This window comes from Gilbertella persicaria (genome assembly GCF_025201335.1).
Source record: "Gilbertella persicaria strain CBS 190.32 chromosome Unknown B0P05scaffold_20, whole genome shotgun sequence".
NCBI classification, from domain to species: Eukaryota; Fungi; Mucoromycota; class Mucoromycetes; order Mucorales; family Choanephoraceae; genus Gilbertella; species Gilbertella persicaria.
In genome coordinates, this window is record NW_026251981.1 from 41,701 (window position 1) to 58,549 (window position 16,849).

The following is a 16,849-nucleotide window of genomic DNA, read 5'->3' on the forward strand; positions in this document are numbered from 1 at the left end:
CTAAGCAAGTCCAGAATATAAATGATTTATAGTGACACAAGTATACATGCATAAAATAACATGTATTGTGTGTTATAAAACCTTTTTTCAATAAGTCGTAGTTTTCATTAGAAACTACACCTAAAAACGCAAAAAAAGAAGGGTAAACTTTGATGATAGCTTCAGTTAATAGATCTACAATGAGACAATCAACAGGCCTGTATATTTTTAGTGTTCTTGTTCCATCATTGCTCCCATCGAAAATAAATGAAAGTTAACATATCGTTCAATTTCTCTTTGTTTCAATCAATGCAAATGAATACATCATAGCTGCGTGTAGCTTTGTTTGTGCTTTCACATCGTAGGTATCTACATTTTGTGACAAGCTGTTCTATTTCATAACTAAGTGCTTTATAATGTGGTTAGGTCTGCTAAAATTTTAATACGTTTAAAGCTGTTCATTGAATGCATGTCGGACATTGAAAGTATACAAATTCGAGAAAGAAAAAATAAGTCTTCTTTTTTTTTTGATAAACATGTCAGCACACCCAGAAACTTTTACAAGAACAAGAGACGCTACACCAACAGTCAGTCATGGCTCGAGGACAATAGCTATAGAAGAAAACCAAGTCATTAACCCAAGCGATGAAGAAACAACATCAGACGAAGGTGAACATGTGGGTATACTTCGTCTAAGAGGAGATATGAACTCAAGAAGAAGAAGAGTTATTCAGTGGGATGAAAATGTGATTGATAACGAACATATGAACAAAAAGAAATCAAAGGGTAAGAGTACTATGCTATGAATAGAATTAACATGTCATAGTTTGTTGTATTTATCATAAACCCCGTCCTGTTGGAGAATCTTCAGATAGTAGTAGTAGTAGTAGCAGTAGTGAAAATGACAGTGATAGCGAAGATAGCCATACAGGCCACTGCAGCCATAGACATGGAAAGAAGAAAAAGAAGAGAAATCCCAGAGATGTTAGCCCAAATGCATATGAACGTCAACCAGTCTATAAAGGTAAAAATGGATATTATTTTATTTCTTTTAACCTCATTATCTCATTTAGATCGCCCTAAACCAGTAAATCAATAAAGGGATTTATTATCATAATAAAACCAAAAGAGAGAGCAGAGGAATGTTTGCTTTTTCCCTTTCTCTCTCTTTATGAACCACTTTAAAGAAAAGCATACGAGAAGGACAAAGTCAATGTCTTTTATTTCGGACAATCCTTTTGCAGATGAAAATAGTACTAGTGAACAACCTTATACAGTCCTAATGAGCTCTCCTAATTTGGAAAGGAGTCCAACAACCAGTCTGTCTTGTCTTTTCCTGTTGAAATTCTCTAAAGTATTCTTGTCGTGTGGAGCACCTTCACATCGACTTGATTATTGTGTACAAGTACTTGTTCAAAAACTAGATGTAAAGGCTCAATTCAGTTATTTTCCAGGATTTCTTGTAGTTTCTTTTGGCGATCCAGGTACAAACAATATAGACATATTATGTTTACACTTTATTGGAAAAATTCTAAAATAGAAAGATTGGATGCCTCAGTTCAAATGATCAAGATACAATTCAGTCTGAATTTGAATAGTCTAACACAGACTTATCAATTATTTGAGTCTGTCATTTGCAATGAAGTATCCATAGAAGAAGCAATGGATAGACTCGATTCAATTGTTCAAACACCCTCCATTTACCCTACATGGCTACGATTATTGGCTTATGCAACTGCATCAAGTATTAGTATGCCTTTATTTTTCTCTGGCGGGCCCATGGATATGGCATTTGGCTTTGTATTAGGTCTGATTGTGGCTAGTGGCTCTATCTTTTTGTCCAAGAAAATAACACGTTTTGTTAGTATTTTTGATGTCTTGTCAAGTACTGTCGTTGGATTTATTGCTTCGGTCATCAGTGCACACCTTGGTTCTAGTTGCTTTTATGCCTTATCGATTGGGGGTGTCATTAGTCTTTTGCCTGGCTATGCTACTCTTGTTTCTATACTCGAAATAACAGCAGGTGAAGCGGCCTCAGGCATACTTCGGTTGGCTACTACATTGGTCTACTCACTCATGATTGGATTTGGACTGGCTATTGGCTCAAGTTGTCACAAAATCATATTCCCTACATTAGTCTTGATCACAGCACAGCAATGCGAGGACGACATGTCTTCTTTTTATCACATCCTGTTTGTCCCATTATATACGCTTGCAAGTCTTGTTGTCCTTAAAGGCCATCCTTCTAAATTCCCCATCACATTAAGCTTGGCAGCCTTGTCTCATACGGTTCATTATTTCTCGCTTGTTTGGTTCAGTGCATATCCTCATGTGGCAGCTGTATTGGCAGCTTTTTCTGTGGCTTTTGTGTCGAACTTGTATGCAAGGTTTCGACCTACGATTGGTTTTGTCGATATGATTATTGGCTTGTTCTTTCTTGTGCCTGGATCAGTCGGTGTGGCCTCATCACTTGACAGTCTCACATCGTCTGTCCATGCTACTGAGGTAAGCATTATTCTTAATGCAGGCCAACAAGGTATTATTTTTGCCACCCATATGATGATTATCACCGTAGCTATTTCCCTCGGACTTGTGCTGGCTGCTTTGGTTGTGTATCCCATTCGTAAACTCGTTGACTATCAAAGAAAGACATCTCGTTATAGAAGACGTAACTGGGTTGGACAAGTGACTTTTTGAATAGATGTATACTTTTTTTTTTTTGGTTTATTAGAAAAATAAAAAGACTTAAGCTTGTTGATCCTTTTGGAAGACGTAAGTCAAGTGACACTTGCCACAGTATTGACGGTCCTTGTGCTTGGCCATGAAGACACCAGCACCACAGGTGGCATTAGGACATTCACGACGGAGACGAGTAACCTTGCCAGATTCATCCACCTTGTAGTACTTGAGGATAGCCAACTTGACCTTAGTACGCTTGTGCTTGATCTTCTTGGGGGTAGTGTAGGTCTTCTTCTTTCTCTTCTTACCACCACCGAGAAGTTCAGCGTTGAGGTTTAAGGTGTTGTTGTTGGCAATGCCGTAAAGGGCGAGTTCACCATCAACAAGAGGCTTACCGGCGAAAGAGAGACATTGGTATTCAGCATCAATACCTATACACACACATGTTGGGTGAGTATATGCCTAATTGTTCACTCTATACCTTCACGGGTGGCGATCATGGACTTGACATTTTCGACAGTGGTGGAAGGGGCGACCTCGAGAGCGAGGGTGTTGCCGGCAAGGGACTTGACAAAGAGTTGCATTGCTTTTATGAGAGAGAGAGAACCCCTTTCCTTCTGAGGCTCTATATATAAAAAAAAATTTGCAGGGACTGAGTGTCAATCGATAGAATGGTATAAGCAGTCGTCCCTGGGGATCTGTGGCTTGTTCATGCATGGTGAGGTGTGAGCTTGCATTATTAACTTTTCTTGCTTAGGATGGGACTCAATCTTGAAACACGCTCTAGAATCTATGACTTTGACTCTATAGAAGCTGATGATGAATTCGATACGGTAAAAAGCACAACCTTATCAGCCGGGACTAATAAACAACAGGAACTCGCCAAAGCTTATGCAAGATATCGCGATGCAGCCGAGAACAAGTCTGAAATAGAAATACACAATTATTTGCAAGACAAGGCTTCTCAGAACAAAAAGGAATATAACGACGTCGTGTCTGCTTTACTTTATGGTGCTCTCACTGAACCTGGTAAAGCGCGTATGGTAAAAATAGACCATCGTCTTACATGGATAGCTGATAAGTATCTAGTTTTTCCAATCCATTAGTTTTGTGAATAGAGATAACTTTGCAAGCATTGTCACTAAATTACAAGTGTTGACCACATCAATTAAATTTCAAAATTTAAAGCTCGCTGTTAGAGATCAGGTAAGATGGATGGATACAAAAGCATATTGGTGAACCCTCTGTAGATATTTTGGCTTATAAGCGAATTGACCAGTCTCAATGTGCAGAATGTGGATACACTCTATCTCTGCCTAATGCGGCAGATCCGTGGAGGCGATGTCGGTCAGCCCAATGTCTTATTGTGCGAGCAAATTCTCAAATTATTTGAAGTACATAAGGTCTGGTTAGGTACCAGTCCGAGAGTGATTGCGACTGCTGTTTATACCTACCTTAGAACAATTGCAGACCATAGGACTTTACAGCTTCAATCACTTCAACAAAAAGAGATTCGATTTGTGATTAATTTAATGCGAGAAAAGGTGAGATGCAGTCATGTGCGATTGGCTAGCTAACATCCTTTAAAGTGGATGCTTTGTGTACCAATAGGTCGAGATTTAATTCGAATTCTGTATGATTTGAGAGCAATACCAGACATCAAGCAGTTTTGGGATACTTTATTAAACAGCCCACAAAGCATATCACCCAAATTCAAAGGTAATGAATCAAACAAGACCTTATGTTCATGATTCCAATAGGCATTGACACTGTCCTCAAGACACCAACACCTAAAGAATTTTTACGATGTCGAATCACGCCTGATATTGAATTCAAGTTGCTCTTTATTCTTCAGAATGTAATACACAAACAAACAGACAAACATGTTGCTTATGTAATCTATAGCTTCGAATCACTCAATATCAACGCAATTTGACTTGGTTTGTACAACGTTTTCTAAATACACCCGAAGCAGAACCTTTTTATGCAGATGTCATACGATTTATTGTTGCTGGCTGGTATCCTTCAAACCAGATTTTACAGAGTGACATTGTTCCTCGATATGTTATTATTGGAAGTATGATGCGATCCATTAAGGTAGTTGATTCCCTTATCGAATTGTATTGATAATATTGTAGAGTAATGTCGTCTTGACCAATGTCAAAACAGCACTTGTTTATGATTGGCTCTTCTTTACATCTACAGACAATATCATGTTTATAGGTAATAATGACAGATCACTGTTCAACATACCATTGACTCTTAAAATATAGAGCCTGCTATGCTTTTGATGGAACGATCGGCTGAGCGCTATCCAGGCATTACAGCCCTTATCATGGAATTCTTGAAAAAATCAGTGGACGAATACTTTCCGCCTTTGCGTGACTACATGGCATCCTGCGTCACTTGCGGCATGCGCGTGTTGCTGAACAAAGGTGTTATTCGTAGTTTGATTCCCATCTATCGTTGTCCTGCCACTGAATCCATCACACGGGATTACATGCAAGCGCTGTTTTCTGAGTTCTTGGTAGAGGACAAACAGCAGTCTGCTGTCTTGCCTTCTTCTGTGTCTATGCAGCCATCGGGTGGTAGTGGATCAGAATCAAATGCTATGCGAAGTATGCCTTCTACGCCTAAATCAGAAAATGTAGAGTATCCATCAGAACAACAACAACAACAAGGTGACATTGACTACGACAGTAATCAAAAGTCTCAACAGACACCAAAACTAGCCATCATGACACCCATGAAAGACGATGAAGATGTAGATGCCTATCTTTATGGACAATCAGATACTGAAATGGAAAACACAGTAGTGAACGACACAGAGAAATCAGTTGAAGATACACCCTTGCCACCTTCTGAAGATACTGATATGAATGATACCAATGAAGATACAATGTTGGTAGTAGAGGATGAAAAAGAAGAGGAAGAGACGGATGGGTTGCAATCACATCAATCTTATTGGATTTTTGGTGACTCTCTTAAACGATTCAAAGAAGCTTCTGCGAATGCCATTGCTACATTGAGAGAAGGCAATGTAGAGCAGTACAGCGAACTTAATATGACATCAAAAAAGAATTTGAAGGAAATATTGGCTGTCTTTCTACGCATGGTAAAAGTGCGAACGAGAATGGAATTTATACTTAATCTTGTTTTGCTATAGGCCATACCTGCAGAAACATTGGGTTCAGCAATTGGAGCACCTATAAGAAACATTGTCGTATCAAACTTGTTAATACATAACAGCACACCGAATAGCATGGACTCTGTGGATGAGGATACTATTGTACAGGACCCCACCAAGGATGTGTTTGATCTAATTATGGCTACATTCTGGAGTAGCTGTAATAATGATGCTTCAAGAGATAAAGTGATTCGCTTGATTGGTTGTATCGCACATACCAAAAAAACCAGCAAAACAAAGCGTCATATTATAGGTATGCGTTGGTGGTCTTTCATTGCAGGGTATATATCACAAAAGAACAAGGGAATTGCATTTTAATGATAGCTATTAGACAATTAGGAAATGAACAAGTGACGGAATCCCTTGATATTTCGGAATGGTTTCCAAGTATTATTATCAATTATAAAGCATACGTTTCACATGCATTTTCAGTGGAAGAGTCAACTATAGATAAATCAGACTATCTAAGAGAGTACCTCAAAGGTGACTTGCAGGTAAGACTCAAATGTAACATCGAACATCAAGCTCATCTATCAATAGGCTCTGGCTGATAAAAACATAGTTTATTTTAACGATATTATACCATTACTATACCAATATTTACCCAATGTAACGGTTGGAGACCTGGATATATTGAAACTAACACTTTTAATGCTTTTGCCTGAAACTGTAAGTTGGACCTAACATACTTTTGCTTGATGCTCATGAAATGCGATAGGTGGGTAAACTCACTTGCAACTTATATTCTGATTCGACTCGCATCTTTGGCAATCAAATAAGTACATTTTTCGTTTCTGATTCATTAGCTCTTACTACATACGAAACAACTCATTTGTGGCAACTACTGGCAGCAGAACTACAAGGCAAAAGTGATGAAATTTACCGGTTGTTTCAGCAACCTCAGGTCATTCATGCCATGAAGACAAACTGTGAGTACATCTCGATAAAGTACCCATTGACTTACCAGACATAGTTAAAATCGAAATTCTACCTTCGCTTTTCTCTATCCTGACATCAATACCTCCTTCCAAAGATTTAATGTATGCCATTCTTCAGATCATGCCTGCCACACTCAAAGTGACCCAACCACAAACTCAATTTATTTTAGCATCCTTACAGTATTGGTCACAGCAGAGAACAGATGAATTTTTGTCATCACTCTCTGAACTAACTGAATGGATAACAGATCAAATAGAAAACGAGGAAGACCGATCTGGAATGGCTACTCAACTACTTCATGTCTTGACGATATGGTGGGATCAAAAGTCAGCTTCAGGTAAGATCTATTTTTATGCAAGATATATGTTTAATGTTCTCCTGTAGAATCATTCAAGCTTGATAAAAAAGTGCTTTTTGATCTATTCAAACTGGGTAACTTAGTAGCATACACATGTCCAAAAGAATGGTCTTTAGAACAACCTCGTAAAAAGAAGCGACCTATCTTGCTGGATTCCGATGAAGATGAATAAACATTGGAATTATAGTGTTGCGAATTGAATTTCTACATGCGATATGTTTTTAGACTTTTTATAAATCATAAAAGTTAGATATCACGTCTATTCTTCTACTTTGGATCTAGACATTAACTATTTCTATTTTATTTTTGAATCTTTCACTTAAAAGCTCGTTGCCTTAGTAAATAGTGCTCGTTGAATACAACCACTCCTTGTTTTGGATTCTATTCTATGATCTCTTCTATACGCTACCGGTGTAAGAATCAAACCCTGCTGTTACATTCCAGTCGCTGCCGTCAATTGTAGTCTTTCTATTCTTTTTTCTCTTTTGCTACATTATTGTTATTATTATTGTTATTATGATTAAAACCTATGTTTGTTACTTGATTTCTGTATTACTTTTTTATTCTACTTGAAGCTCCTACTTTTTGACATGATCATTTTCATATATGATACTTTTGCTTATTAGAATAGTCTTACAACTCAATTAGTTTTACTTTATTACAAATCGAATTGCTTTATCTTAACGAGTTCATTATGACTCACATCTTTTTACTTTAGAGTTAGTAACCATTTTCTCGATATACGAGTATGTAAACCGTTCAAATTATTAATCAATAAAGACCAGAAGATTTTTCTCATTTTACTTTTATTTTGATTGTTTGGGTTACTTATTAGGCCGTTGGTATTGGCTTAAATACTTACTTTTGTCTATTTGACTTCCTGGATATTGACATAGGAAGGTCTTTTACTTTATCATTTCTACTTGAACTTTTATTTTCTCTTTTGCTTTAAAACATTTACTTAAAGGTTTATTACCTAAACAACGTGATGCTTATTACATACAATCGTTCCTTTTGCTTTGGATTCTATTGTATAAACTCTTCTATATGTTACTGGTACATAAATCAAACCTTGCCCTGTAACACCGCCTTATAACAATAGCTTTAAAAAGTCATTTTTTCTAAAAAAAAAAAAAAACCATATGCAAATGGAATGTAAAGAAGTTTGAGAAACCGAAAAAAATAACAATGCGTCCTCGGGGAATCGAACCCCGGCCTTCACCTTGGAAGGGTGAAATTCTACCATTAAACTAAGAACGCGTTTCTTGTTAAGTTTAATTTTTAAAAATATATATAGCAAAAATAGTAAGTACTCATTACCAAAAATGTAAGATGATATACCATATATAGTACATGGTGTTGCATTATTAAATTTGTGTAAGCCCTATTTTACAGTTGTTTATTTTGGTAAATACATATGAATGTAAGCTATAGAAAATAATATGCATCAGATCTTTCTCTATTATAAAGAGCGATATGCAATGAATTGCGTCGATTTTCAAGGATACGCTATCAGTAAGACTTTTTCGTCAATTAGACAAGTTAAAACTTTTCTGACTTGTTTCGTGATTTCATTTCTCGCTCATATTCAATTGCTTCTTGTGCCATCTTTCTGGATTTAGAAGAACTTATTTTACTGTTTAGCCGAGTAAGTGGTGTACTTGGTTTCTTTCGAATATCTATCAATGCCGATTTTTTCTTTTCTATTTGTTTTCCTCTTCTCTTGCCATTTTTCGTTCCTGATTGATTTATTATATCGGTTTCAAGTAGTTCCCACAGATTATTCATTATTTGCTGATCGGGAGGTTTACTTGATACACCATACACTTCATCTTGATCATGATGATTATTTAGAGAAGTGCTGCTGGAGGGTACATCTTTGTTTAACGGAACACCAAAATCATCGCGAGGGATAATTTTTCCATGAAAAGGACATGTTACAAGATCTTTACGAGGACAGAGGCCACCGTTACGTAGTGGATGTTTACATGCCTTTGAAACAGAACATGGTTAATAAAGAGACACTGATGATTTATGCATTTGCCTTACCTGTAATGGTTTCGTCACTTCTGACTTGTAATAAACAGGGCGTTTTCTCAGTTCTGCTAAAAGATGTTCAGGCATTTCGTTTGTGCCTTCTCCAATACCCATAAATCTATGATCTCTTTCTATTCGCCCCCAAAAAAATCAGACTACAAATAGATAGTGTAATAGATTACCAATGCCACTTGTATTGAATTGAACATGATTTTTGTCCCAATAATACAAATCATCTCCCCACTAGAATAGGCAACATCAGTATCATACTTCTTATTGATGGTTCAATTATACCTCAACTACAGGTGCCCTCTTCAACAACTCTAGGTAGGATTGTTAAATAAAGAAAGGTTGTAAAAACATACAAACCTTCTTTTCCTGTATTCAGTTTTGTCTTTCCTTTGTCCTCCTTGTTTATACTTGATTCACTATAAGTAAAGTTAGGCTAGATAGAAGAAGAAAAAAACACAAATGCTTACACTGGTAAAATAGGAGGTGGACCACTATACGTAGCATCTTCCATCATGCTTGGCTCAAAAGATAAAGGAAAGATACGTTGTGTAGGTGGTAGCTTTGAACTGCTAAGCGTGTCTTTTGCTGATTCTTTATTTTCGGTATCAATATCTACTTCTTCAAATAATTCATCCATATATTCATCATCATCATTATCTTCAATGATTTGCAATTTTGATGTAGAATTTGGCTTTGGTTGGTAGACCTCTATCCCTAAAAGCTTGCATTTACGTATCGCCTCATTCGCTGCTTCTTTCAGTTTCAAGAGTTCCTTGACTAGTTTTTCTTTTCCTACTCTATCCTATAGAAAAAAGAGACAGTGAGTCAAACAACATAGTTCGCAAATGATGTTCTACTTTACAGCCAACTCAATTTTGATAAGTGCATTGATCCACGTATTCAGATGAGACAGTTGCTTTGTCTCGAGCAAGGTATAGGCTTCCCTTAGTTGATCAAATACTATTTTATTATCTTCTGTTTCTTTCACATCGTCCATAAGGGTTTCTTCGGACATATCAATTGTGATTTTATACCGATTTGAGCCCAAGCCATGGGATATAATGTTCTAGTTGTTTGCAGTATGAGTAATGCAAATGTACGCATGGATATGTCTACTTTACTTGCTTGTATGTATCACCAGCTCCTGACTCAGTTGTGTTTGCTGCCTCACCTCTTAATAAAGCATCAAAATCAAGGTCGTCATTTTCAAACACATTTTTTGGAATCAATATTTCAAAGCATCCTTCCATATTGGTCAAATTATCTCGGATCAATTCAATATGATTGTCTATGTCTGATTTTAAGAGTTCAAATCGACTTGCATGAATTGCTTTTCTCCGTGCCTTAAAAATCATATTGAGTATCCACCTTGTGTCATTTAACATACCTCTATATTTGACTTGTTGTAATCATTTGCATGGATTGAAGACAAAGAACCTCCTTCTCGGTCCAAGAATCCGTTATCCAACAAAAAATCATATGCAATGCTGAGTTGACGATGTTTCTCACCATACCGTATGTACCAAGATTTGATTAATGCAATACCATAATCTTTTAATTTAGTAGCGACTTGTGCTGGTGGAGGAAGTTTTCGACCTTGAATGCCTATCACTAGCTGAGTAAAGACCGGGAAATCCTCTGTTAGAGCATCTCTAAAGTACTTTGACCGGTCAAATAATTGTTCAATCAACTGTAAAGCCGAATATCGAATCTTTAAAAAATTTAGCTTTGTTCAATGGTAATTTTCTTTCATGACTTGCCTGAGCATGTTTCTTTTTCAGTTGGAACATAACCCAATCAAAAGCGATCTGAACATTTACATCAGATCGCTTGCAAAAGGACTTGATTGTCTTTGGAGTATCAAGATTAGCTCTTGTCATACAAAAAGAAATCTACCTTTAATTTTTCGGGATTCAGTGTCCACTCGCCTGTTTCTGTGATTTGTTTTATCAGCTGTCCTAGTTTATCCGCTACTTCAATATTCATGTAAAATATATAAAAAAAAGAGAAGATGCATAAAAAAAAGTCTCCGCAGTAGCTGTTGTTTATCGATGATGCAAAGCCTAACAAAGTAAATCCCGCTTAGTGATACAAAGCCCTGAAACTGAGGTAAACCTGTACTAGAATGAGATGAAGGTATTTGTACAATTGCTACCTGGCCCAATATGAAAGCAAACGCTATAACTTTTGGGGGACTATCTCTTCTATTGATATGGTTCTAATTGGCGTATATAGAAAAAAGATATGCTAAGAAAAGATGAGGAACACACAAGAGGGCCATTCCATAGCTATGGATAATGCACCCATTCATGTGCACGAGAACATAGAGAGTACATTAGGGATATTAAGGTGTGTATTCTCTCCTACTTATTGCTATGAGTTTGATTCAATAGAGCAAACTTGGATATTTTCAAAGGTCAAGCGTCATAAGTTTATTAAAGAAAAAGTTATTTCAAAGCATTTGTTTCGCATTCTTACAAGTGTTATAATAGAATAAAAAGCCCATTCAAATGGTCATCAAAACCAACAGTACAGTAACGAAAGATCTACAAAGTATAGCTTAAGAGAAGGCTTTTACCCCTCTAACAAAAGGATTTACAAAACTTATTTTATTTTTTAACTAATTCTAATGTATGATACACTTTTTCATACACTGTGAAAACAATGCCACCAGAAAACTACAAGAGAAAAAGAATATTGAGCAACAGAAACGCATATACAAATTTACTTACAATTAATCGAGTTAATCTCGGTGTTGTTCCTTTCCATAAAGAAAATATACCGTTTTGCTTCACTACCTGAATCAAGCAATCCACTGAGTTTTTATACATTTTAGCATCCAAGCCTTGCATTCTTGTCTTGACAACATCTAAAGGCATAGTGGAATAGACAGTGACAATACCAGCCATTGCTCCAGCTGCAAAAGTGTATGTAGAGGGTAATGGTTCATTTGCCTTTCCCCGCCATGATTGTAAACCCGATTTAAAATAAGAGTAAGACGTAAAACGAACAGCACTATTAGCACCTTGTCGAGCCATCACAGGACCCACGCCACGATAGATACCTCCTAAACCTTCTTGGGCTATAATAGATTTTGTACCATGTACTAAACCTTTATATTTCGGTGCTGCACTGTTTCGATCATGGATCAATTTTGTCTTGATCGTTTCTGAAGGCGTAACAACCAATGCGGCCTCTGTCATACCTGCGCCTAAGCCTGCCAAGACGCTTCGAAGTCCAGAAAGTTTACCGTCTTGATCGCGCAAGGCGTTTGCGATCTGGTCATAAGTAAGGAAACGCACACCTGCTTTAGCTGCGTTACCAATAGCCAAGGCAGAAACACCGGTATAGATAGTACTAACACCATGTGTCCTAACGGTCTTTACTAGACAGTCAATAGGACCTGCAAACTTGAGTTCGCCTGGTTGAAGCTTTCCGCCTGCTTGAAGTTGTAACCGCGTCTTAACATATTCTGTGGGATATGTAGCCACACCTTCAATTGCACCTGCAAATGTACCAGAAAGAAGTGACAAAATAGGGTCTTTGTTTTTTTTATCTGTTTTCGACATGTTGGTTAAGGAGGAAAAAAAAGGTAAAAAGAGAAAAAGAAAGAGCAAGATAATCTTTTAATGCAATCATTCCAAATAGCTTAAATCAGGATCTCATCTGAATTTCCTTTTTAAGAAGACATACGATTTGACATACCGTTTTCGACAATCACCTTGGACCTTCAGTACGCAATCCAGTTAACTCAAAGGTTAAGAGAACAATGTTTGGTTCATCCGTGCAAATAAATTCTAAAAAGAGATTTTAAAAAAAAAATACTACAAATAGCCCACATTTGCTTTAATATCACTCTAAAAGTTCATTTTATGGTATCTAATAATGTTATTGAAGGTCTAAATGGCTAATTAAAGTAGTTCTTTATCAAAGCAGTTTTGAAGACGCTCAACAGAGCGCTGAGAGATGATATGAAAAGCCTTTCTACTGGCACTTCTATTGTCTTCACAGATTCTAGTTTTCAAATCCTCGGCTTCTTGAAATACATTTTGCTTGACAGCAGCTTTGAGGAACCTGAATTTTTCAATTGGATTCAGCTCAGAGAAATAAAGAGGGAGAGATATGCCGCCTATTGCTAGGATTTATGAAACTATACTTGTCTCTTTTCTGTTTCTCTATTCAAAGTTGATTGACCATGTCTTGTGAATTTTACAATATGCAGTTTTCGAAAGAGAAGTGTGCATTATTAGAATTTTACCTGCATTAAGTTAAATGCAGAAGGTTACATCAACCTAATTTCGGACTCCATGAAAACAGGAATCAACTTGCAAGTTACACGTTTCGTCTTTTATTGCACATAATGTCAGATGAAGGTAAGCTCTGTTTTTTGTAAGCGTCTTTTTTATAACACTTTGATATAGATACGCGACTGAAAGAATACGAAAAACGCGAGGCAGCTTTAAAAGAAAAACTTAAAGAAGAGCATGCTCAACTTTTGAACTTTCAAAAGAAGCTCACTCAAGCAGGGAGCCACTTGAAGACACTGGCTCAAGAAAACACAACACTCAAAAAGACCTTGACAGAAACAAAAACAAAGCAAGACGAGTTGTCATCTCGAGTTCAGGAACTAGAAACCAGCCTGAAAGAGACAAAACAAGGTCATCAAAAGGAGATCAAACAACTGGTAGATATCCTAGAGGAATCAACAGCACCCGAAGAAAAAACAATACCTGATGTATCTACTTCGACTTTGTTGGATAGCTATATCAAATCTGTGCAGAAACGGTTAAATAAACCTAAAAAAGGTATAACAAAACTATCTCTGCTTGTTACTCATTTTATACAGAACAACAAGAGACATTAAAAGCAACTATAGAGAGACTGAACAAGGAGATTCAAGGTAATCCCAATGCTTTTGTTGTTTGTTGCTCACTAGTCAATAGAGTTAAAAAAGGCACATCCTATCGAAGCCATTGAAAACAGTCTTAGAGATGTTCTTCAGGATCCAGAAAATGGAAACATGGATAGTTCTGCACCACCATCTATCCTACTTTTGTTAGAACGGTTGAGAAGTATACTACAAGAACAAAAGAGTACGATTGACAATGCCAACAAAGCAAGCCAATCTCTGGTAGAAGACACAACCAAAGATTTAAAGCGCCACATCACACAACTCAACATGACCATCAATAACTTGACAGAGGAAAAAGAACAGGCCATATCAGAAAAAGAGAATATTGAATTACAAATGGCTATCGTTGATACACTTCAAGACAAAATCAATCAGCTTGAAACGAAATTAACAGAGACAGAAAAAGAAAAGGCCAAGAGTCAAGAAAGAGAGAAACAATTGAGTCAAGAACATCAATCCCTTTTGGGCAAATTATCTCACATCAAAGAAACACTGGTGCCTCGATTGGAACAAGATAAGCAACTAAGACAGAGAGTGGCTGAACTGACAGAGGAATTGGAATCTGTGACACGCGAACTAGAACAATGTCGATCCAACATGATGGTGCGGGATGAGGAGACATCAATCCAATTTGAAAAGAAAGACGCCGTGATAGCACAACTATCACAGAAGTTAGAGCAAGTACATCAAGAAAGAGAAGAGTATGAACAATTATCTATGCAATTAGATGCTCAATGCAATCAATTACATGAAGAATTAGATCAAAAAACCACTCAATTAGAGCAACTCAAAGCAAAGATGGAAGTGGACCGAATGGAATATGAGTCTCAGAAAGCAAGTCTGTCTAATCTGCAGACTGTATTAGAAGAATTCCAAGCGAGTAAGTAGTCCTACTTGCTGCTGAATAGAGAACTTATAGCCCGTATAGCCAAAGATGTAGAGATGCAAACTGCAGTGGAGCACATTGAAAGACAGTTACAAGTAGCAAAAAAGTCATGGGCTGAATATGAAGAGAGAGCGCATTTGGCTGAGGTAATTGCAGATGAAGCATCATGTATCTCAATTTTCATAGGCTGCTTTAGAGAAATTACAGAAAGACATTGGCAAGACACAACAATATGAAAAAGAGATTAAAGAAAAGAATTTGCTGATTGGCAAATTAAGACATGAAGCTATTATCTTGAACGAACATCTTGTAGAAGCCATGCGAAAGCTAAAAGAAGAGACAAGCGAAAGCAATGTGGATCGGTAAGAACAGGTAAACAAATGACAGCTTTTAATCTTGTCATAGCCAATTGATTAGCAACTTGTTAATTGGTTTTCTAATGGCGCCTCGCGGTGATCGCAAACGATATGATATTCTTACTATTATGTCCAATGTATTGCAACTAAGCGAAGAACAAAAAGAGCAAATTGGTCTTGTTAGACCAAAGAATAGTACACATCTTCAACCAGGATCACCCACTACGGAACACCCACCTAAAGAGGTAAAGTAACATATCTCAATATACCCTAAACTAACCCCCCTCTTTTACAAGTCATTTACAGATGCTTGGATATCCTTCTTACTTAAAGAATCAAGCCCATTACGTCGTAATCGTTCAGCTGTTTCCTTACCTTCTTCAGAAAATATAGAATTATAATAGATTAAAAAAATGCAGGTGCACAGACCATAAAAAAAGGTAGTAATTATTTATTATGAATAGGAGCAGTGATAGAGAGTTGAGTAGCAGATCGAATGACTTCTGGTCTATGGGTATCTGGTTCTTTTAAAGAATAATCAAATGCATCATTTTCCAAGGTAGTCTTAACTAAACTCTCAGACGATTCCTTTTTTGTACGCATGGGTGGTGGTGTCTTGAGCGGTGCATTTAAAGAGTTGTCTGCTTCAGGGGGCTCAATCCATTCGGTGGGTATAACACAAGGAAACATAGTGCCTAATTTAGCAGCACGATTAATCCAGCCTGGTGCTGCTTTTCCTGTTAATCTTTTACACAAATCCTCTGAGAAATGGTTACAATTTCTAAATGCCTATTTAGTCTTGACTTCTCCTTATTCTTTATATTTACCTTGTCAGCAATTTATAAGAAGTACCCATGTATTCTTTTGAGATGTCTTGTAATACTTGCTCAATTTCTCTTTGCGTTAGGTTAGTATATCCCATATGGATTGATTGTCTATATAGACATCAGTAATGGATTTAATATTATCTATGCTTACTTGAATAACAAGCCTTGTGGCCCCACTTTGGGCTTGACCATGAACACTCCTGTAACATGCTCATAATCATGACCACCGAAGCAATACTCATGTTCCCCAATCTCAATACCCGAGTGATAAATGCCTACATGGGTGAATACGGATGGTAGAGAGTAGGTGCTTACCAATGCCTAGCAAAAATCCCAAATTTGTCAAGAATCCTGGCTGTAACTATATTGGATTAGGCAACTATTCTCGGTCGAACCATTCTCACATTCAAGAAAATACCATATCATATACATTCAACGTAACTACAGGATATAAGCAACTTATCTCATACTAAAAGAAGAAAGACTTACTTTTCCGCTTTTCCTGTTCTGAGTCGACTTCAGACTTGTTTAGTGCACTTTTGATTAAATTGAACATAGTACAAGAAAGAAAGAAAAAAAGAGAGAGAAAAAGGAGACCAACTTATTGTGTCTTATTAAAATCGGACTTGAATTGTACTCGTTGCTAAATACCCATTTTAAGAGATTGTTTGTTACGT

The 16,849-nt window shown here is 36.9% G+C and overlaps 9 protein-coding genes and 1 non-coding gene across 10 annotated transcripts; 5 read left to right on the forward strand and 5 right to left on the reverse strand.

The window, feature by feature from the left end:
- The first annotated feature begins 197 nt into the window (after window positions 1–197).
- B0P05DRAFT_541781 (phosphatase inhibitor-domain-containing protein) lies at window positions 198–1,158 on the forward strand. Its single transcript, XM_051578226.1, has 4 exons — window positions 198–370; window positions 426–765; window positions 806–1,003; window positions 1,053–1,158. Exons 2-4 carry the CDS (start codon window positions 516–518, stop codon window positions 1,076–1,078), a joined length of 474 nt encoding a protein of 157 aa, XP_051434739.1. The 5' UTR covers window positions 198–370; window positions 426–515; the 3' UTR covers window positions 1,079–1,158.
- B0P05DRAFT_541785 (uncharacterized protein) lies at window positions 1,159–2,812 on the forward strand. Its single transcript, XM_051578227.1, has 2 exons — window positions 1,159–1,463; window positions 1,520–2,812. The coding sequence occupies exons 1-2, from the start codon at window positions 1,193–1,195 to the stop codon at window positions 2,674–2,676; spliced, it is 1,428 nt and encodes a 475-aa protein (XP_051434740.1). The 5' UTR covers window positions 1,159–1,192; the 3' UTR covers window positions 2,677–2,812.
- B0P05DRAFT_587183 (ribosomal protein S27a-domain-containing protein) lies at window positions 2,725–3,242 on the reverse strand (the record flags this gene model as incomplete). The annotated part of the gene is made up of 2 exons (XM_051582565.1): window positions 2,725–3,089; window positions 3,140–3,242. The coding sequence occupies 2 exons, from the start codon at window positions 3,240–3,242 to the stop codon at window positions 2,725–2,727; spliced, it is 468 nt and encodes a 155-aa protein (XP_051434741.1).
- Window positions 3,243–3,416: 174 nt separating this feature from the next.
- Window positions 3,417–7,314, forward strand: B0P05DRAFT_587184 (protein-domain-containing protein; the record flags this gene model as incomplete). The annotated part of the gene is made up of 15 exons (XM_051582566.1): window positions 3,417–3,491; window positions 3,534–3,701; window positions 3,748–3,864; window positions 3,909–4,202; window positions 4,248–4,377; window positions 4,419–4,516; window positions 4,564–4,755; window positions 4,797–4,881; window positions 4,932–5,773; window positions 5,825–6,126; window positions 6,177–6,339; window positions 6,386–6,514; window positions 6,564–6,774; window positions 6,819–7,121; window positions 7,169–7,314. 15 exons carry the CDS (start codon window positions 3,417–3,419, stop codon window positions 7,312–7,314), a joined length of 3,255 nt encoding a protein of 1,084 aa, XP_051434742.1.
- Window positions 7,315–8,331: 1,017 nt separating this feature from the next.
- Window positions 8,332–8,402, reverse strand: B0P05DRAFT_t49. The gene has a single exon. It is a non-coding gene; the product is annotated as a tRNA-Gly (tRNA).
- A 122-nt stretch (window positions 8,403–8,524) lies between these two features.
- On the reverse strand, window positions 8,525–11,197 carry B0P05DRAFT_596799 (uncharacterized protein). The gene is made up of 11 exons (XM_051583137.1): window positions 11,088–11,197; window positions 10,952–11,041; window positions 10,579–10,902; window positions 10,313–10,534; window positions 10,054–10,257; window positions 9,659–9,993; window positions 9,549–9,607; window positions 9,474–9,502; window positions 9,362–9,422; window positions 9,192–9,310; window positions 8,525–9,134 (listed from the first exon to the last, which is right to left on the reverse strand). Exons 1-11 carry the CDS (start codon window positions 11,175–11,177, stop codon window positions 8,685–8,687), a joined length of 1,983 nt encoding a protein of 660 aa, XP_051434743.1. The 5' UTR covers window positions 11,178–11,197; the 3' UTR covers window positions 8,525–8,684.
- Window positions 11,198–11,448: 251 nt separating this feature from the next.
- Window positions 11,449–11,688, forward strand: B0P05DRAFT_470267 (uncharacterized protein; the record flags this gene model as incomplete). The annotated part of the gene is made up of 1 exon (XM_051574543.1): window positions 11,449–11,688. One exon carries the CDS (start codon window positions 11,449–11,451, stop codon window positions 11,686–11,688), a length of 240 nt encoding a protein of 79 aa, XP_051434744.1.
- A 79-nt stretch (window positions 11,689–11,767) lies between these two features.
- B0P05DRAFT_541793 (mitochondrial carrier domain-containing protein) lies at window positions 11,768–12,783 on the reverse strand. Its single transcript, XM_051578228.1, has 2 exons — window positions 11,924–12,783; window positions 11,768–11,869 (listed from the first exon to the last, which is right to left on the reverse strand). The coding sequence occupies exons 1-2, from the start codon at window positions 12,758–12,760 to the stop codon at window positions 11,801–11,803; spliced, it is 906 nt and encodes a 301-aa protein (XP_051434745.1). The 5' UTR covers window positions 12,761–12,783; the 3' UTR covers window positions 11,768–11,800.
- Window positions 12,784–13,441: 658 nt separating this feature from the next.
- On the forward strand, window positions 13,442–15,846 carry B0P05DRAFT_104508 (uncharacterized protein). Its single transcript, XM_051572945.1, has 8 exons — window positions 13,442–13,564; window positions 13,613–13,996; window positions 14,038–14,091; window positions 14,135–14,983; window positions 15,032–15,135; window positions 15,176–15,351; window positions 15,395–15,590; window positions 15,642–15,846. Exons 1-8 carry the CDS (start codon window positions 13,552–13,554, stop codon window positions 15,744–15,746), a joined length of 1,881 nt encoding a protein of 626 aa, XP_051434746.1. The 5' UTR covers window positions 13,442–13,551; the 3' UTR covers window positions 15,747–15,846.
- Window positions 15,329–16,728, reverse strand: B0P05DRAFT_596802 (PPPDE putative peptidase domain-containing protein; the record flags this gene model as incomplete). Its single annotated transcript, XM_051583138.1, has 7 exons — window positions 15,329–15,590; window positions 15,642–16,126; window positions 16,173–16,280; window positions 16,324–16,447; window positions 16,488–16,533; window positions 16,591–16,613; window positions 16,662–16,728. 6 exons carry the CDS (start codon window positions 16,726–16,728, stop codon window positions 15,793–15,795), a joined length of 702 nt encoding a protein of 233 aa, XP_051434747.1. The 3' UTR covers window positions 15,329–15,590; window positions 15,642–15,792.
- Between the last annotated feature and the right edge of the window lie 121 nt (window positions 16,729–16,849).